This window comes from Gallus gallus, chromosome 3 (assembly GCF_016699485.2).
Source record: "Gallus gallus isolate bGalGal1 chromosome 3, bGalGal1.mat.broiler.GRCg7b, whole genome shotgun sequence".
Taxonomy (NCBI): domain Eukaryota; kingdom Metazoa; phylum Chordata; class Aves; order Galliformes; family Phasianidae; genus Gallus; species Gallus gallus.
In genome coordinates this window covers 8730988-8751734 of record NC_052534.1, presented here as the reverse complement: position 1 = coordinate 8751734, position 20747 = coordinate 8730988, and the positions used below count along the sequence as shown (strand labels likewise).

The window sequence follows — 20747 nt, the reverse complement described above, 5'->3', positions numbered from 1 at the left end:
TGTGAACTCAGGAATTGAATGTATCCGATTACTCCCTTCCTCAGCTCATCTACTTCTGTCCTGCTGTAACCTACTTGCTCCCATAGCCTGTCAACACTGTCTAGATATGGTGAATGATGAGGAAGCAAAAGCCCTGGTGGAGGTTGGCGGTATGGCCTTGTGGCTTTGTGGGAAAAGGGACAATGGCAGTTGCAGCAGTGAATGCCCTTTGCTGTTTCGCAATACTAACCACAGAGGCTCTGGGAAAAAAAACACATGCATCATCATTAACTAACTTGAGAAACAGGGACGCTAATTGCTGGGTCATGGAGCATGCAGGGGAGGATTGGCTGGGTGCGGCACAGCCTGCTCTACAAGCACAACTCCTGCCAAGAGGACAGTTGTGTCCTCAGAGCTTCCCTTTGTATTCAAATTGATGCTGTGAGTTGGCTTTGAGAGGGTGAGTCACTTCACAGGCAGACTCCCATGAGATGTCTGAAGTACATGCTGCCTTAAAATATTAGTGCCATGTCTGATAGTTTTGGATAGGCACACGCTAGAAAAGACAATTTGGCTGAAATGACTACTACCCTTTCCTCAGCTTTTGAAGAGGGTAATACAATCCAAGCACTTAACAATTGTCAAGCTTCAAAAAACAAACTGGCTGCACTGCTGCATGTTCTGCAGCTCCATGCTCCACAGAGCTTTTCCTGCTCTTTCAAGAGTCGGCAGATTTAGAAGTGAGTGGAATAAGCCCCAGTCCTACTGCAGTGCTCTCTGTGGTGGGAGCCCCTCGGTGAGTCAGTGGGGAGAATCTTTTATTTTTCTCTTTCTCACAGTCAATAAGTTCAGGAAATAAGTTGATTATCTGATAGTCCAGGGAGACTGAATTCCTCCCTCCTCTCTGTATGTATCTGTATTGTGCCAACATACGTGTTTGTCTGAGGGCAGCGTCTTCTCCTGTTGGCAAATATTGCAGTGAGGACTCATGCCTGCTTCCCCAGCGATGACAGGCACCGTGCTGTGACCAATACCCGTCCTTTGGGCTCTCCTTTCCCCTCTGCTCTTGTTTCCAGTCACCGCAATGTCCTGGTGCGGAGGTACACAGCAGAGCACCTACTGACTGTGATGGAGCAGATTGGAGCTGAAAAGCTCCTGTCAGGCACGCGTGACAGCGTCGAGCTTCTCGTTCACATGCTGGTCAAGCTTGCTCAGGACTGCAATCAGGATACAAGGTGACAGTTCCTCACTTTATCTCTTAAAAATGGAAAGCTGTTTGGTGTCTGGCTATGATAAAACAGCAGAAGAGTGGAAGATGAAGTAAATATTTTAAAAGTTACTTCCTAGTGTGAACACTGATGTCTTGGGAAACAACTGCACTGGCTAAAATGAGGTTGTCCAGCAAGAAGGACTGCTGCTAAATTCCTGGGTCTTGAATGATTTTTTATTCAGATTAGCAGAGCTCAGGCTAATCAGCAGCATTAGGTGATTATCACACAAGGATCCCAAGCATTTCCTCCTGGTTAGGTTAAGACTGTCCTAGAAAAATTTCCATTTTTCTTCAAGCAAAGCATTCAGTCTTTCTAAATCCCTTCTAGAGATTTAGTTGTCTGAGGTATTTGCAATTTTTTCTTTCCAACAGTGTTGGCTGAACAAACTACTGATTTCCTCTTGCAGGTAGCTGGAGTTTCATAGCAGGTTATAAACGCAAACAAAGTCCCCTTACTTTCTCTGTTACTCTAAATTCCCATTAGTAGATGCAAGAACACACAACTAACTGCCCGTGTTTATACCTGAATAAGAAATAGTAAGTGTGAATTGATTTCTCCTAGCTTCTCTGCTAGGAAAGGAAAAGTTTAGTGGGATGGCAGCAAAGCATTGCAAATAAATCAGAACAGCAAAGCAGATCTGCTCCATAGGACCCTTTGATCACAGAAACAATTTCAATTATATTCTCCTGTTGCCCTCTGTCCTCTGTTGAGGGCTCTTCTCTTCAATTGGCAGTGGTGTCAGGTGGGGGTAAACGTCTCACTTTGCTGAATGTACGCTACCTTCTTATGAAGGTACTGCAAGTGATGAGTTGAAAATCTCAGCGCATTCTATTAAATTCTTTCTTTTGTTTATGCACAAGGCAAGGGAGATTGCAGTAATACTCTGTAGCTAAAACATTTATTCATTTCCCTCTTCCTTAGGTTTTATGGAAGGAAGATGCTGAATATATTGATGAGTCATCCAAAATTTGATGGACATTTGAAACAATTTCTCCCCTCGCGTGACTTGCAAGTTGTTATGGCAACAATTAAGCAGAAAGTAAGTGCTTGGCAGGAGACACATCTCCTTTATGCAAGTGCTAAGATTGCCAATATGCGATTAAGCACATTTAAACTTTCTTTATCTCTTTCTTCTTTTGCTGCATCATTTTGCTTCTGGAAATGAACTGTTGTTTCTTAGCATGTTTATCAGCAGACAGTGAAGGAATCAGTGTGATTAGAAATAAAGTGGTTGTCAATTGAATATCAGCAACAAACAGAATAGGAAGCCAGGAGAAAATGATTTTATCTCCATCCCTAAAATGGAACCCCTTAAAAACACCCTGTTGCCTCCACCCTACAGAATGCAACAGACGGAGGAAGCAGTAATGCCAAGAAATGTCCCAAATAAACAAATATACACAAAGCTATCACAATTAGTGGTGATATTTTCTGTATTCTGGGAATGCTGCCCTGCTTTCATGCACTGTGGATCTTGAAGAAGCTCTGTGAATTTGGCAGCCAGTAGAAAATGATCTCTATTTTTCTTTTTGTTCCTCTCCATTTATATTCCAGAAAAGAATGTGTCTTTGTGCAGGAATAGGGAGAGTGAGAACCAAATCAACTCTCAACATAATGGGCTAACCTCCAGAGAGCCCAAAAGCTTTCTGCTTTTCTCTCTGAGAAGGTGTGTTCCCTATTAGTCTGTATTATTCCCATTTGTGCTCGTAACTGATGATTTACTGCTGCCCGTCATGGTAACACCTACAACCTGCATTAGGTTAGTGAAAACAAAACCTCCAGCAGAGATTGCGGAATGTCTGGCCCTCTTCCCTCTCTATGTTATGAAATGTGTTCTTGAGCCTTTCTTCGTAGGTGTGATCCTGGTGATAATCTGTGTTTAAGCAAATGATTTCCGATTTTATCTTGTATAAATTAACGTGCTTTTTTAACATATGTATTTAGGGGGTAGAAGACCATACGCCTGAACCTCCATCTGCCAAAGGCCGCAGGGAGTCCAGGAACAGTGGTTTGATGACGTCCCAGGAAAACTTGCCTTCTCATGAAGGGTACTGAACTCTTGTGTTTTATCTGACAAAGCATGTGACAAGCTTTTCATGTCTTGTCCTCAGTAAAATCTTTGTGGTGGAGCTGAACTGTGCCAGAGTATTGTTCCTGCCCCACGAAGCCTTCTGCGATGAAAAAAGTCTGCTTCTGCTCTAGGCTGAAAACATGTTCTCTAGGGGGAGTAGGTTTCCTCAGGAATTGAGAGATGACAAGATAAGTGCCAGTGGCAGCTCAGAAGAGCCAATGCAGTGGTTAGGACTGTGATGTAGAGGCTGTGAGAGGGTCATGTTTCTGCTGTTTGACTACGGACTTGTGTTTTCAGTCAGGACCTTCTTCTCATGGTGAAGTCTTTTTTAACGTGGGTAATTTTGATGAGAAGTCCCAGCCTGGAATGAAGATGCCATTCTCAAAATGGCACTTTCTATGTGCGTGGTTTGACCTGACTAAACCAATTGTGTTCAAACAGCATCAGCAAGACAATTTCTGAGCAGCTTCAGAAGACAGCCAAATCAATGTGGACTTTTTATGTAGCTGTCTATGTCATTTAGACCTATGATGAGTTGTCTGATGGACAGCATCTCCTGGATGCTGCAGGTTAGCATCCAAGATAGGAATTTAGTCCTTGCTGTCTCCCCATGCCATTGAGAAAACTACTTGTACCCGTTTTCCTCTGACAGCAGAGCACACTGCTGTGCTCAGTGATGGCAAGAAGATGACCGCATACCTCATTACCATGGTTGTGATCCCTCCCTGCCCATGCCAGGTAGAAGTTGATCACAGGGAGTTGTTTCCATTGAGTTTTCTAAGCTGTGAATCTGTCTCTAGGGAAGCAGTACTGCGAGCATAGTAGTGGGTTGAATGACTGAGGTTTTCATCTGTGTTACCAACTCTCTGAATCCATTCAGATACGCCCTTTAATCTCTCTTGAGTGGGATTCACCTGTGCTGATCATACGAGCTATTTATCCAGATTCCCATGCATATTATAGAGACACTTCCCCACGACAACTCATTTCCTTGTAATATAGACAACTCGTAACTTTGAAGTAGTGCTTATTTTTCCGCACAGAGTAAAGCTAGATGAGAACTTTGAAGACATCTGAAGATAACTGAGGTGAATTCTATCCCTGGTGCCTTGGTTTTCCTGAGTAACCAGTAGTGACAGAGTTACTTAGAGGCTGCCTCCTGTAACGATTGTCATGAGATCAAAGCTGCTTTTCAAATCAGGATCTAGCTGAAATAACTTCATTAGCAAGTGTCCTCAAGACGTTTTTCTCTCAATTAACTGACAGTGTAATTGCTAAAAGGTCTTACTTTGTTTTTACTTTCCAATTTGAGGTCCAGCTCTGATGTCCTCCTCTTACCCCATCAGACAGTTCGGCGCACATCGCTTCGCACTGTGGAAGAGAATGAACAACTCAAAGAGCTTAACAATCTCCTGTCAGCAAAGGAGTTTCAGACACGAATAGAGGGAGTCATGCTCCTCCTAGATCACTGCAAAAGCAACCCCCAGCTCATCTCAGCGAATATTGTCCAGGTAACTAGGCCATCTCCATAACTCCTTTCCCTTTAGTTTCCTTCCCAAGCCTGTCGCAGTGAAATTAACTTCATCTGCACTACATGGTAGCCATTCAGGACGGGCTGGTCCCCTCTCACTCAAAATAATTTAGTTCAGCTCCAGGTTCAAGGCAAGCAGTTTCAGTCTGATGTATTTCTCTGGCAGGTGCCTTGTTGCTGCTGTTCAGGAGACGAGGGTTGAGTTTATTGTTGCTGTAGTTTCTGTTGTCTCCTACTCTGTTAGGTGAAAAGAAAGGAAATCCAGATACTGAAAGCTTGGCAATCCTTCTCCAGGAGAAGAATGGCTTGGGATGAGGGAGAGAAGTATCATGCTGTGTTGATTTAAAAACAAAAAAACTAAAGGATAACTCTATAAACTTTATCTCCTTTTTATCTATCTATCTATCTATTTAAATGAAGGCACAGTTCAGGCCATTCACTTCCCATCTCACCATTTTCCTGATTGGGAAGGACTGTTCTCAGCCTTCTTAGGGCTCCTCTTTTCTGTTTGCAAAGGTAACAAAAATAGCTAGAGATGTGGCTTCCTTCTCTTCCTGTTTTTTCCCCCCTTTCCAGAAGATGGTGCCCGGTAATGTGGTTGACGTTGCTTGAATGAGAAATGGCACAACAATTTAATTAAATTAATTAAATCTAGAAGCCTACCTTAGAGAGGTGGTTCCCCTGAGAGGTGGTGTGGATCCTTAAGAGTTCATCAGAGCTCCGCACTCCTGGTCTGAGACAGAGGTCTGAGACAGAGATAAAACAAAGAGAAACTCCCATCCTCACCCAAACCTTGTAATACAACCTGAAAATCTTTTAAACCAGCCTGAGGTTGTGGAAAGACTGTAGTAAGTAGCCCTCAGGAAGACAGTGAATTAATGCTTGTAGAAAGAATTGTAGAATTCATGCCCTTGTAGAAAGACAGACATTTTAACCCAGCTTTCATGTTGTTTGTTTTCTTAACAGATTTTTGATGTTTTTGTCCTGAGACTTCAGGATTCCAATAAGAAAGTGAAGCAGCAGTCACTGGAAGCTCTGGCTTCAGTTATACCCATTCTCAGAGACACCTTACACCCAGTGCTGGTCTCTTTGGTAGCAGCAGTCACAGACAACCTGAACTCAAAGCATACAGGGATTTATGCTGCGGCTGTGAAGGTGTTGGAAGCATCCATTGCTCACCTAGGTAAGGCTGACCTGGGACACTGACTGTCCTTAGCTGTGAACTCTGTATTTCAGAGCCATGTGAATAGCCATCTGTCGATAACCTGTTGCTGCCTGTAGAAATATTCAGCAGCTGCAAGGTGTTTATGAAGTCCTGCCTGAATTCTTTCTAACCCAATCTGTTGTAACTCATTGTGATGTGCAGTTGAATGGATGCTGCTTATCATCTGGGTTACATGCCTGATTATTGATTCAGTAGAGAGGACATTGTAGGCATTAGCCTAAGTGCCTGCCAGAAGAAAAGAGGGAAGCAACTAGCATATCATGACCATTTTCTCCCTTCTTCCTGGGAAACTGTGTGTGTTTTGTTTGTATTGAATTAGATTTTTAAGATGTGCATTCTGGTAAGTTTATATCCTCAGAATGAAGGTGAAAGTGATATGTTTTTTCCTTCAAGCATGCCATGGGAAGAGTGGTGGAGGCTCTTTGCTCTGCTGGGCTTTGTTCCATGCTCAGGCAGCGGCAGCTCTCCCTGAGCAACTGGCCCAGAGCCTTCATCTGGCTCTTCCTGATCTAAGGCTTTGAATTCACCCATTTTGCAGCCTTTAGGCAGTAGCTTAGCTATGTGATGCTCAAATGAAAATGTTACTTTGAATCTGAAGATTGAGACTTAGAATTTAATAAGATTATATGTTATGAGAGATCGCAGGGGAGATCAGATGAAGGATGAAAATTCTTGCTGGATAGTCAGCCTGGAGGGTAGAAATACATTGGCTCCCTTCTTCTGCCAGGATAAGGAGCCTATTATCATTTTTCTGGATGCTCAATCATGAGGCCACAAGTATGCCTGCAGATGTAAAACACATTGCTGCAGTGGGGGAGGAGGTAAGCTTCTGATCTGCTCTGTGTCCTGAAGCACACTGCCTGCTGCAGGCTGTACAGTTCTGCTGCCCACCAGGATCACCTTGTTATTTTTTTTTTTGATCAGTGTTTTTGGAACGATTCCACTGCAATCTGCTCTGGAAACTGATCATATGTGCACGGGTAATATGTTCTTCTTAATAAAAGCATATGGAGACACAGCCCTGAGGTTAGCTCCCCACTTCTCCTCACACGCCACAAGTTTTAATTTGCTTTAATTTGCAGACGGTCACCTGAAAAGAAGAGAATCAGAAAAGCAGAAATGAAGGGATGGGAGTGAAGGGCAGAGAATTTCCACTAACATTTATTTTTTTTCTCTCAGCTCAGCTAATTGTTTGATATTAATAATTCACATCAGTGAGCACAGGGACGGAGAGCTGGCTGCTGCTCCATGTGAAGGAAGGGCTGGTAGGGTGGGCTGCAGCCAGAGGACACAGTTCAAAAACAGTTCTAAGTTTGCAGAAAATATTCTCTCCGACTCTTAGGTTATTCTGATGCTCTGTATTTTAGGCAGCTGGATCCCCTGGGGGTTCTGTCTGCAAGGATCCACTGCAAGGATCCATTGACTGTGGCAATTTTTCTTCTTGCACACATTTCCAGCAGGGAGAGAGACCAGGACAGATCTATGTAGTTTGCTGGAGGTGTTTACATCTTCCCAGTGAAGTGTTTGAAAGTTGGTGAGATGAATACGGCTTTCTGTTTCTCTCTCGATCTCCTGGTGTAGATTTAAAAGCACACTGAGGGTACTTATGCTACCACTTCCACTCCTGCAGCTGTGACATGAAGTTTCCAGTTCCTGGAGGCTTTTCATCTGGTGTTCACTGCAGCTGTGACTTCTATTGAAATGTGAGATGAGAGCTGGAGTGTATTTGTGCATGCAAGGAGTTTGGTTTCGGAAAGATGGATGCCATCAATAAAAGTGTTCTCTAGAAGTTTATTACACTGATTAAAATCTACTGCAGAAAAGCAGGTTCCAGATAAAGTGCTTGGCTTCTAGGGCTTATGCCAAGTTTGCAGATCACTCATATCATTTATGCTACTTACCAAAGGCCCTGAATTCCTGCCAGCTCTAACTGGTGGGCTGGGTAACAAGGAGCTCTGATGGTGCAGTCCTTACGCACCACTTCCCAGACAAGCTTGAATGTTTACCAGCGTTTCCCCAAATTCTTGGGAGGATTTCTTTCAGTGCTGCTTGTCCGCTTTGGTATTGAACAACAAATCTTGATGTGCAACTTAGCTAGAATTCAGGGACAAATGGACTTTTGGAGGTTCTTTGGGCCTGGTTTGACTTCCCAGATGATTTGCTTTGCTATTGATGTGAAGGGATAGTGGTGCATTAGACCTTCTGCAGTACAGCTTCCTGGAAGACTTTACATTATGAGTATTAGTTGGTTCTGTCTACTTTCCACCTTTCTTTGTCTTCATTTTTTTTTAAAGGAAATTCATGATTTTCCAAGCTCATTTCTTTAGAACAAGCAGGTATAAATCTAGCTGTAAATGATGGCTTGTTCCAAATGTTGTTCTGCATGGGGCAAGATCGCTCTAGCCAATAACTACATAGCCAAGGTCTGCTGTAAATTCCCTTGCCACACAGATTTATGTCAGCTCTGAAAATGCAGCACTGGGTGAATACGCCTGAAAAATATAGTGCTGAAGAGGCAGGCCTTAAAGGGAAGTTAACAACTTTCTCCACATCAGCCTCTTTGTGAATCCAGTGAATTTGCTGACCTTTCTATGTTCCACGTATGGGGTTGTGGGGAGAAAGGTGTGAGACCTGTCCTGCTGTTGGTCCTGACCCATTTTTTTTGTAGTGCTTGGGAGAAGGTTGGGGAAGAGTTGCCAACAGAGGATGTGATAACCAGATCCCTTCAAGGTTTTGAATGGAGCTTTCACTCATCTTTCCCCTCCCACCAATTTTGAAAGATCACCATGAATTTTCAGTGCTGGCAGATGTCAGAACAGGAGCAAGGCACGTCTGTTGCTTATCAGGCAGACTTTGCCCAAACTTTCAAACCAGTAAGGCAGGGTATATTTTTTGTGAGTTCGTTCATTTTTAAGGGCATGAGAACAAATGCAAAAAGGCAACTGAGTCAGAAATATATTGGAGTTTCAAGACTTTGGGCTTTAATAGGGGAACGAAGGTTCTACTGATGAAATGCTCGAGCTAAACCTTTCCTCGTGCTTTGAAATTTTCTGCCTTTACAATTTAAAATGGCAAATGACAAAACGAAACAAAAAAAACCCAACAACAGAACTCTCTGAAGGATTGTACCATGCTTCTGTCTTAGAGTGAGTACGTGCAATGTCTTGCCCCATTGCTCTATTGAGTTTCCTAGCTGAGAGCCCAGCTATTGCTCTGAGACTGTGTTGATGTGCTGCAGATTCTGAGTTTGAGGTGAGTTTTCCTCATCTGTCAGCTGTAATGACCCATGCAGAAATGCAAGCTGGTTGTAAGATGGCTTGATCACTCAAATGTAACAACAACAAGTCCACACAAAACAAAGCCACTTTGTAGATGGGGCAAATGAAGCCTTGGCACCGAGCCGTAGATCTTGTTCTCCTCCTACATCTGTCCTAATCTGTCCCCTGTCACGAAAGAAATGTGCTGCTGCCTGATGCCAGGGTGTGGGGTTAGGAGGGCAGCCCCAATAGTGCTCAGTCATCAGCTCTCCCCAGCAGGGGAGGGGAAATCTTCCCCAGTAAGTGTCAGCACAGCAGGGAGCTGAACACAGTGAAAATGAGAGCATGGAGAAGCAGATTCTTTTGCTCCTATTTTGAGTGCTGGGCCTAACCTGTGTGCAACAGGTTTAGCTGACACCTTATGCAGTGAGTTAAAGCTAAGTAAGTAAGAATTGAACTGGCTGCTGCCTCATTGTTTCTAACAGCAATTAAACACCGCTTTTGGTCTCTGGAGGCAGCTAAAGCAAAGTTTAGGTAAATTTGCTACTGATTGGTGCTTTTAGTGTTTTGAAAGGCACAGGGCTTTTGAACCCCTTCCATTGGAAGGTGAATTGTGATTATAAACAATTCCCCCTCACTCATCCAAACCCCGAGTGTTCCCATGAATCCCTGCATAGGTACCAATAGTGTCAACTAATTAACATTTTGTACTGGTTTCGATCTCTAGAACTCAGTTTGGGTTATTTTATCTTTTCCTTTTTTTTCCAAAGCAGCAGCTGTAGGGTTACTCTCAGGAGAGGAACAGCACCTGCCAACATTGCAGCAGTGTGAGCAAAAAAGTGAAGTGTCTGTTAAGAAAGGTGAATGAGAAGACTGTAATTACCAAAGCAGAAAATTAATCGAAATAACAGGATCAATTCTTAACTGCATGCTTGCCAAAAGATCAGTAGGGACTCTCCTTTTATGCCTCATGTTAAAGAGGAGCTCTTAATAGCACAGTGCTATTTAAAACCACCCCACGAGCATTCCTTGTCCGAGAGAAGCTTTACTCAGCTTATCAAAGCGGTAAGACTGGAGGACTGCAGACCAATCTGCAGAACACTTTATAACTAAAACAAGACACCCCACATCAACAACAGGTAGCATAGGAAAAAAAAAGTACATCTATATGATGGTCAAGTACTGGGAAACCAGTTGATTTTTCAGCCTCTGTGCCAACGTCTGATTTCAGAGACGTTACAAGAGCCCCTGGGAGGAGATGGCATTGATGATGAGTAGGTAATTCCTCTCTGATAAAAGTAACTTGGATCCTGCCTGTAGGTCCCATCAGGTGACTTAGATTTAACACTGGTTTATCCACGAGGAATGAATGGATGTATGGACTTCTGGGCCTTCTCGCCCGTTTTCTTCAAGGTGGGAGAAGTTCACCTCTGCAAAGCTCTGTCGTGCTAAACCCATGCATTGCTTACGTGTGCTTTGAATTTTGAGGGCCCTGATGAGGAACGTGTAACGCTGCTCCTTGTACAGCACTTCACTTTGTAGGTACAAGTGCGAAATGAAAGCCTTTCCTTTTGAATTTTGAGTCCTCCTAAGCGACCTTTAAAGAAAGGGCAAACGCAGACACTGGCAGAAATGTATTTTATTTACAGAATGCCATTACCTCAGCCTTCTCCCCCCTCCCCCTTCCGTCTTTTGACCTGTTCTAGTGAGCAGAAGTGAACGTTTCTCTTTCAGACAACGCATTACTGCTGCAAGCCTTGGCCCACCGCGTGCGTTTCCTCAGTGGCCGAGCCATGCAGGACGTCACGGAGCACCTCTCAGGTACTGCCTGCTTCAGCCAACCTCTGCTTTTAAGTCATGCATTCTCCTGGGAAATGCCAAATATTGAGTGGGAACTCCTTTGAATATTCAGTTCAGTAGCTCATCAAGCACCTTAAAGCCCTGGCTTGTCCGCCCTGCAAAATACACATGGAAGGAAGTCATGTCTGGCAGGGTTTGCCTGCATGCTGTCATGGTGTGCAGTGTGAGATTGGGTGCTGAGCTCTCACTGGGGCATCTCAGGACGTGCCTCTGGGAATGAGAAGGGCTAAAAATACCCGATCCTGCTCCTCTCATCTGAGGACGGTGCAGGAAAGGTCAGGGAGGACTCTGAGAGCTCCCTTTTCTGAAGCAAATGGTAATCCCATAGAAAAATGTGTGGCAAGTGGTATTTCTGAGGATCAGTTTGGTTTGTCAGCACGGGACTCTTGTCTTGCTGTTGGAAATGCTGGAGGCTGCATCCTGCACAGCCCGGGCATTGTAGTTGGCATCTTATAAGCAAGGTGAATGTGCAGGGCAGGGTTTGGGGCAGAAATGGGCAGCAAAGCTCAACCCACGGAGGCTTCCCTGCCTGTGCCGCAGACGTGATATGTTTGATATGGTGCTTTGACCATTTTAGGGTGTGCAACAGCCTATTTCTGTATCAGTGGTGTCCTACATGCTAAAAATGCAGCTGATAATTGGTTTATAATAGTAGCTTACTGTGAGTGGCAACAGCCAAGGAGTGAAAGAAATGACAACCTCAGTAAATGCTAGAGGAGGCTATTTATAACCTTGCTTTAATTAGGGCTAAATCCACTGCTAATTATGCCAGCATCTTTTAATCCAAGGTTTAATACGCTTTGCTTCTTCATTATGAATCTCAAAAGGACATGTTTAGCCACAGCGAATGTAAAAGTGCCTTTAAAGATCATCTGAATAAAGTAAATCACCATAAACATATAATTTAATTTTACAGTTGTTTTAATCTCTTTTTGAAAGAAAGCATTTGAACGTAAATTGGGACTATTCTAGAGAGGGCAGATGTTCTCTCTGGGATTTAGAGGGAACAGGCAACTCTTTCTCCCATGAAAGTCCACAGTGACTGCTGTGCTTAATAAGCACTTAAGCTGAAATCAACTTCCATTTTAAAATAGGTATAATAACCTTGTTCTGCTTTCCAGAACTGTTCTTGGGTACTTGCAGCAGCTGTTTAAATGTTGATGACTGAAGCTGGGTTACCAGCATACAGAAAATGAAGGTCCTTTCCCTACAGAGTAATGAATGGTTACTGCGTTAACGTTTCCACTGAGCAGAAAATAATAGCTCTGTTTCCCGACCACTTCAGATTTTGATCTCTCAGCAAAATCTGCCATGCAAAGAGTCTGTCTGTAGTAAATTTTTGTTTGTATTTAATACAGTTCAGTTAGGGTAATGGCCTGAGAGCAGATTTCAGAGCAGCAGTGCTTGTTTTTTGATTAAAGATAAGCCCACTGTGTAGAATTTTCTATCTTTATTTCCCTCTTTCAGGGAGCACTGTGTGGATAAATGCTATCAAAGCTGTCAGATGCAGAAATGCTATGGCAGTGGGGTCTGGGATATTACCTTGGACATTCTGATGCTGGAAACAGTTGCTCATTAGAGGCCACCAAGTATGAGAGAAAAAGCTCAAATCAGACTGTTCTGCCAAAGATATCAGTTTGTCACTGATGTTTCTAATACGACTGTCAAACTTCACACATCTTTTGTGGGCCGGAGTTCTGAAATGTGGCATAGTACTGCCATTTGCTGTGTGCCACCCAGTAAAGGGCACTGCCAGATTAGACTTGTGGCATTTTTCATCAAAGATCACAAAAGAGAAATCGTTCTCTTTATTAGAAAGCTTTCTATTACTTCTCTAAGCTGCATTTCAGAATCTACTTTGGCTAGTTTAGATAACTTCTTCATGGAAATGAACAGATTTGTCACTTTTGTCATTGGTAATATAGAAGTAGTGAAATAAATTACAAAAGGTGTGTGACGCATTTTGACAAGCAAGTCTATCTTGGACACAAAGCTTTTGATTTGGAGAAATTAAGGTCCTCAGTGGTCATAGGATCATAGAATCACCAAGATTAGAAGAGGCCTCCAAGATCATCTGGTCCGACTGTCCACCTACCACCAGTGTTTCCCCACTAAACCATGTCTCTTAGTCAATCCATTCATTTCAATATACGATCAACCTGTTTTGGGGATCATTGGGTTCTTTGTTCTTGCTGGCACTGACTGGAAAACCCTTCAAAGAACCAAAACTACAGGCAGGTACTTGCTTTTGCACTAAGGTTGTTAAGAAACTTGTCTCTCTTGCCTGGCAGTGCTTGTGGCATCTGTTTATCCCCGGAAAGCCCACGTGGTCGAACGCTACGCCCTGCCCGTGCTCTGGTTCTTCCTGAGCAACATGATCGGAAATGGTGTCCTGCCCGGGCGAAGCAGCAATGTCAGGGCTGCAGTCACCAAGCTTGCCAAGAGCCTCCACCAAGAGATGGGCTCCAGCCTCAAGGAGCTTGCTGCCAGCCAGCCTCCGCACGTGGCAAAACACCTCTGGCACGTTTTGGACCTGGATGGTCAGTGAAGAAGGCTTGGTGTCCTCCACGCAGCTGGCAGAGACCCCGGCATTGGCTTTACTCCGGTTTTGAAGCACCAGATTTATCCTACAGAGTTTATAGCTACAGATGTACATAGTCTATTTTGATGTAGGCTATTTTTTAAAAAAAAGGAAGTATTTTTCAAAGCTTTTATTTCTTGAGCTTGCAGAACTTACATAGACATGAAAAAAAATAAAAACCCATGTGTAAATGCAACTTGTAACTGTAAAAAGGGAGTAATATATTTATATACGTACTTGGAAGGTGAGAGATGTGCATATATACTTACTTACGATGTAAGAGATGGGTTTTGTAAACGTATGAGCTGCAGGATTAGATAGCTTGCTGTCAGTGCAGTAGCAGATGCACAGGTCAAACTCTGGTACCAGAACAGGAGAAATCCCCTTGGCTTTGAAATTTCCCTCCTATTTCAAGGGGTGTATCTTGTCTGTAGTCCCCTTTCCTTCCCCATGTAACAGGCTGACGCACAGAGGTCCTGGGGCAGCAATTGGCTGAGGGCATAATACTGAGTCTGGAGTGAGGTAAGCTGTGGTTGGCACCGTGGAACAAATAAAGCCTAATTTTTGTTTAACATGTACATTTTCTTAATGTCTCAAAAGATAAAAAAAGAAAAAAGACCTGTCCTTTAAGAAATTCAGTGTTTGCCTCATCTATGGATGAATAAGCACTTCTTGACCTGAGATTCAGGAGAGAAGGTAAGTGCCAGTTCTTTGCCACACAAAGGTTTGGAAGTACAAAGGGGAGGAATCATGAAAGAAAAGAGGACGGGCTGAAATGTAAGCAGATGCTGATGCTTACTCAGATAAGAAAACAGAACAGCTTGATCTATGCTCATATGCTGGCAGAATCGTGAAAGAAACTAAAATGGCAGTTTTGGAGAGAAAAAAAAATGGAAGAATAATGGTATGAGATGCACTGGGGCTATGGTAAAAGGACCTTGTATGAGGTTGGGAAGTCAAAGAATAAGCAGGGAGATCTGTCCAGCCCAAGAGTCCTGGGGTTTTACGTTTATTTACTGCACCTGATTTGTATGTCTAAAGCTAAATAACTCCAACTTACTAGTAATGCTGTCACATTGGGTCACCTATTCAGGAATCACTTTTTCAGTACAGAACTGAAGTGGTAGAATTGTTTGTCTCTTTCTGCAAAGACATGGCATGGGATCCAGGCCAGGGACTTGGCTCTGAGACACCGCTGCGTCAGGAGATCTTGCAGAGCCTGCTAGAAGCCACGGGTCTGTCGATATGATGCAGTGCTTTACAGTTTGGCATCCTGACTACTGGTTCACCAAAACCAGGTGTGATGGTGTTTTGCAGAGTGCCACCGTGCACCAAAACACTAAGTGGGAATGAATGAAGAATGTTAGAGGGTGGCTGAGTTTAAACAGCTGATCTTGAACGGTGTCACTTCATTAAGCTGCTGAAGTTGGCTGCTGCATGAGGTCTACTTTTAGGCAATAATTTCTGTAGCATCCCTACAGGGCTTGGTCTTGCTTCCTCCACCTTCAGAGTTGCTCTTGCTGTTTCCCTCTGTGGATCATCCCCCTGGAGCCCTGTGGATGCTACTGTGCACAAGCTGCTTTCTCTGGGCTGAGTAGAAACTCTTCGTTTTTACTTTGTCTGTGCTTGCGTCCTTGGGGATGCAGGGAGGAATATCTGCACTTAAGAGAAAAAAGTTTTTTGCGCACCTCTTAGAGCTTATTTTTTATGTGCTTAGTTGTAGGACTTGCAAAGTAGGTTTGAAAAGTAACTTGTGTAACGGGTTTATTAACTCTCTGCTGGCCTTGGGCATTACTTTCATGCATGCCCCATAGTAAATGAGAATAAAGCATTGCCTGTTGGTACCTATTTTCTGTCTAGGTGGTTGTTTGCTCTCATTGTGTTTTTTAAAACAGAAAACCTCTCCAGCCAAGACAGCTTCTCTATGACACAGGCACTGTCTTACCACAGAGAAATCAAGTTTAGCCATTGAAGTGTCTGTTTGCAGCAAGTAGGGAGAAATAGGGGTTAAATGCTATGTGTTAATGCAGTTCAGGTGAGCTCCCCTGCCAGCTGCTTGCACTTGCAAAGTAGCTGTGCAGCCATTAAAATATTTGGAAGCAAGTAAGAGGGCAGTGTTGAACCTTCCTCTAGAACTAGTAAAAGATTGTAATATTTATTCTTTTTTTTCTAACTTATTTTTGTTATTATAATATTCTAGGGATCTTATCAGAAAGGAGACTGCAAGCAGTGCTTACAGGGCCAGTTTAACTCATTTGATCGTTGCGCAGTACAGCTTGCTAGACCATGGAAGATAGCATAGCAAAAAGTACGTGTGGCAATCTCATTTGTTGGCTTCATCTACCCTACAGCCTGTCAGAGCCCCAAGAGAGATCCCTGCTGACACATGCACTTCTCCTGCTGAAGGTAAGAGCACTGTCATCAATGGAAGGTGGGGGAGAAAGGGTTATGTGGTAGGAGTACCATTAAGGACTGCAGAAAGCTCATGTTTCCCTAGATGCTGGGTAGTGACCTTGTGCCATCTCCCAGGGTAAGGGGCACAGGAGCTTTGGAGGATGAAGTTGTATGGAGGGAGAGACCAATGCTGTGTGCTCTGAGTCCACTCTGCAAAGCTCACGTGGGCACTTTCTTCTCACCAAGAGTCAAAGCCTGTGTGTGGTGACGTGGTTTGTCTGGGGCTCAGGGCACTGTGTTACAGTGATGTATTACACCCCCACTCTGCAGGTTCCCTGCAGCCATGCAACCAGAAAACCCTGTGTGAATGTAAATGTATGATCTTGCTGGTGCCAAGAATGCTTTGGGGATGGTTTTGTATGAAAAAATGAATGGCAAACAGAAAGGCTGGTGGGGAAGGAAGGCCAGGAAGGAAGTTCCTGAACTGTCATGCTGAGACTGAAGGTTAATGTAGTAAATAATGCTGATGCTGCCTTGTGGCATTGCTAAGAGAGCTGGGGCAGAGAATTAAAGAATCCACCAGAAGGGAGTGCTCGTGCTGAGGTGTTGTGTCATAGAGCGTAACTACAGTAATTGGGGCAGAATTTGCTCTTGCCAAGGTTAAGGGTGGGCTCGGGAGCCAGTTGCTGGCCCTTCTGTCAAGGGGAGGGAGAGGGGCTGCACTGAGGTGGCTATTTTCATCCTTGCTAAGTAGTGATGGTGGGAATAAAAGTGCTGGCATTGCGAACAAATCCCTGCCAGCTGACACTGAATCCTGATCCTGGGATAAAGCTTTTGATGCAAGCAGAGGTGAGAAAACCACTCCAGCTAAAATTAGAGCTGGCTTGAACCTTTAAGCCTCCACTCTGCCTTGGTATCAGTGGCTGACAAGAACAGTGCCTGTGCTGGGCCAACAGACCACCCCATGTATCCTTAAAGCCCCCCAGAGAGGATCCAAATGCAATCAGCAGTGATAAAAGAGCTTTTAAAATCTCTTTCTGTGTTAATAGCTGTGTCTCAGGTAAATGAAGGCTGTACTTCTTTTCACAGCTGTTTAGCACATTTCACCTCTGCTGCGTTTAGAAGCAGAAAGCAAAAACTGTTCTGGAGGCTGCAGTGGAGTCTGCCATTGTCTGCTGTGTTGCAGGACGTATGTACTCAGTACTGAGTTAGGCCCAGGCTCTTGGGCACAGCCTGAAATTCATATCCCATGTGATTTGAGTGCTGCTGGTTCATCTGCAGGAAGGTGCACCCTATCTACTTGTGTCTATACGTGTTCCTTTGCACACCTGTCCTGCTCTGTGTATGCTGTCAGTGTAAGTAGTAGTAGTATAGTCTATAAAACTGCTTAGTACTGATGTACTTTTATCAGTGCAAGTCCTTGTGCTGAAATGTGCTAATGTTCAAGAAGGAAATTTGGCTCTACTAATAAGATGACTTTCATATAAGTATAATTGTGCCAATATTTGGACCTATTACTTTGGCAAGGTTTTAATTTCAGCATTGTTCAGTGCAATACTAAATCATCCCACTTCTTCAGTAGGTACTCTTGCAGGCTGGACCTCCAGCAGGCAGCTCTCGTAGCAGTGGGACCTTGCAGTGTGATTTGGCAGCTGCTGGCAGGTGCTGCTCTTTCATCCTCCGTTGATCCTGCAATTAAGAATTCCAGTGAAAGTAATGGTGACAGGTGTGCCTGCATCCTGCTCCTGGCCAGAGTGGTCATTTCACACCTGTAGGAAGATCTTTATTTCAGACTAACAGATCTTCTGTAATACAATTCCAATCAGGAATACATTTGACCCGCCTGAATGTTTCCTTGCTGGCACTCTCCATTTCTTTCTTTTTTGCCAAGATTTCTTTGTTCCTCCTGTTACTGCTGTTTAATATTTAGCATTGGCACAGCGTCACTTCTTAATGTGGTTGGGACACAGTGTGCCTGAGAAGTCCTGTATTGTATACACGTTTCTAAGTAGATGTATTCTGTGCTCACAAAAAATATGAACAAAGTCAACATGGCCCAAATCCCAGAGCTTTGCACATTTGCAATTTTAATTATTTCTGGCTCATAGATGTCTTTTATCTTGTTTTATACGTAAGAAAAGGAAATGTCTTTTACAGGGAAAAGGTAATCTGCTTTTTAAAAGGCATGTAGATGCATGTTTACCTGGAACAGCAGTCAAATAGTGGTGTTTGTGATTTACCTGTGGAAGGATGAGTTGGCTGTGAGACCAATGATAGGTGAGAAGGGTTTCTCAAACACATTTATTGTAGAATGGTTTAGTTGGATGGGACCTTAAAGACTACCCAACCCCTGCTGTAGGCAGGGTGCCCCCCCACCAGCTCAGGCTGCCCAGGGTCCATCCAACCTGGCCTTGGGCACCTGCAGGGATGGGGCACCAACAGCTCTGGGCAGCAGTGCCAGAGCCTCACTGCCCTCTGAGTAAAGAATTTCTTCCCTATATCTCATCTAAACCTACTTTCTTTCCATTTAAAACAATTACCCCTTGTCTTATCACTATATGCCCTGCAAAAAGCTTATCTTCATTTTTCTTATAAGACTCCTTTAAGTATTGAAAAGCTGTAATTAGGTTTCCCGGGAGCTTTCTCTTCTCCAGACTGAACAAGCCCAGCCCCCTCAGCCTTTCTTCATAGAAGTGCTCCAGCCCTCTGAACATCTTTGCGGCCCTCCTCTGGACCTGCTCCAACAGCTCAGTATCCTTCTTATGCCACGGGCCCCAGGCCTAGATGCAGTACTCCAGATGGGCCCTCACAAGGGCAGAGCAGAGGGGGACAATCACCTCCGTTTCCCTGCTGGCCATCCCTCTTTTGATGCAGCTTGGGATGAAGTTGGCCTTCTGGGCTGCAAACGTGCACTATACAGGCAATTCTTTACTCACTGAAACAGCATCACTCAAATCCATAGCTCTCCAACTGGAGCCAAGGATATTGTGTGGGATCGCATCAAAGGCCTTGCAGAAGCCACTCCATCATAATTTGCCCCTACTGAAGCCATAGTGGCTGTCTTGAATCAACTCCCTGCCTTCCCTATGCCTTAGCATGGTTTCCAGGAGGATCTGTTCCATGATCTTTCCAGGCACTGAGGTGAGGCTCACCAATTTGTTGTTCCCTGCGTCCTTGTTTCTACTGTTTCTTAAAAAAAAGTGTGATGTTTCTCTGTTCCCAATCACTGGGGAGTTCACCTGACTGCTGTGGCTTATGTTAATACCCACACCTGAGCAACTACTCAGCGGAGGAAAGCTATGTGATAATGTATTGCCGTGGGCTGGAACATGCACTCCTGGGTTCAGCCCAAGCTCTTGGTGGATGTTGTGATCAGTTACCACACTGCCTTTAAAAAAATATATATATTTGTTTCATTTCATAATCACTTGAATCTTTTAAATTTACATTTTTATTTGTAGTTGCCATTATTGCTCTGCCTGAGGGAAAAACCCTTCACAGCCAAGCGCAAACCATAACATTTTGACAGCATACTCTACATGGTTGCCAATTTCTGTTATTATAGAGGAAAACGCATGTGTGATGTGTTAATTAGGCTTTCCGAAGGACAGAATCTCTTTCATGTGACTGTGTTTGTTCAACTATGGATCTAATCCTGCCCTTTGCATAAAGCTCAGGAGAGGTAGACAAATCACAGGGAAGAATCACATCCCTGCTTCAGCCTGTGAGCAGATAAGGTTGCCATCACCAGCACAGTGAATGTGTCCTTTCAAGGTTTTCCCTGGAGACAAAATTATGGAAATTACCTGCCCAATATTCTCTCCAAACTTTAGAATACTTTATAATACACAAACTGTATAATACACTACTTCTAACGTAATAGTAAAGGTAGTGAAACTCAATGTCTAGTTGGTAACCATACAGTTTGTAGGATGGCATTTTATTTTTAAAGTCATTTCTCTTTCATGCCAGAAGCATTTTGTAGCCTTCAAACATGCATACAAACAAGCGTGGATGATGCAGGGTCCTCTTTCTGACACTTCTGAGGACTATCATGTGCTTGACTTTCAAACTAAATTCAGTTGTAGCTTCGCTCTTGGATCTGTTCTATGCAAATTTTGGGGGAAAGGAAAATTTGAGTGGAGACGATTGGATCCATTGGGCACCTCGCTAGCTTTCAGTGCTGCTCATCTCGTCGCAGAATTGATTTGTCGCACACAAATGAGTGAATGGAGAGGGTCAGTCTCAGCACTGTTGCTTTGTACTTCTGAACATATCAGCCTCCTGGGAAGTATCAGGAAGGTCAGAGAGGCTCACACAGGTCCTGGTCTCATTTTGGCTGAAAGCAATCTAAATTAAACCTATCAAATGACTCTTAAAGTTATTAGCTCGCTATTTATTTAGAGAAATGCCTTTCTATTTTTGCTGGTCTGTAAACAGCCATTGAAGAGGTCATGGCAACCTTTGCCGTATGTTGGGAATAGAGAGATGCAGAGCCATTGGTCTGTTGAAGGAAACTGGGAATGCACTGAGCATCTAAATGCCTCCCGCATTCCTAGTGCTGTGGTGTTTACAGAG

At 43.8% G+C, this 20747-nt stretch overlaps 1 protein-coding gene across 7 annotated transcripts in view; it reads left to right on the top strand.

The window, feature by feature from the left end:
- The window catches only part of FAM179A (family with sequence similarity 179 member A), a 50160-nt gene extending 35807 nt beyond the window's left edge, over positions 1 to 14353 (top strand). For all 7 annotated transcript variants that reach the window (XM_025148653.2, XM_040697026.2, NM_001398242.1 and 4 more), the window contains 7 exons: positions 1056 to 1214; positions 2172 to 2289; positions 3195 to 3298; positions 4634 to 4832; positions 5819 to 6035; positions 11069 to 11155; positions 13486 to 14353. In XM_025148653.2, the coding sequence (XP_025004421.2) occupies positions 1056 to 1214; positions 2172 to 2289; positions 3195 to 3298; positions 4634 to 4832; positions 5819 to 6035; positions 11069 to 11155; positions 13486 to 13742 (1141 nt within the window). In that variant the 3' untranslated portion in view covers positions 13743 to 14353. The remainder of the gene's footprint in view (positions 1 to 1055; positions 1215 to 2171; positions 2290 to 3194; positions 3299 to 4633; positions 4833 to 5818; positions 6036 to 11068; positions 11156 to 13485) is intronic.
- Positions 14354 to 20747: the final 6394 nt, after the last annotated feature.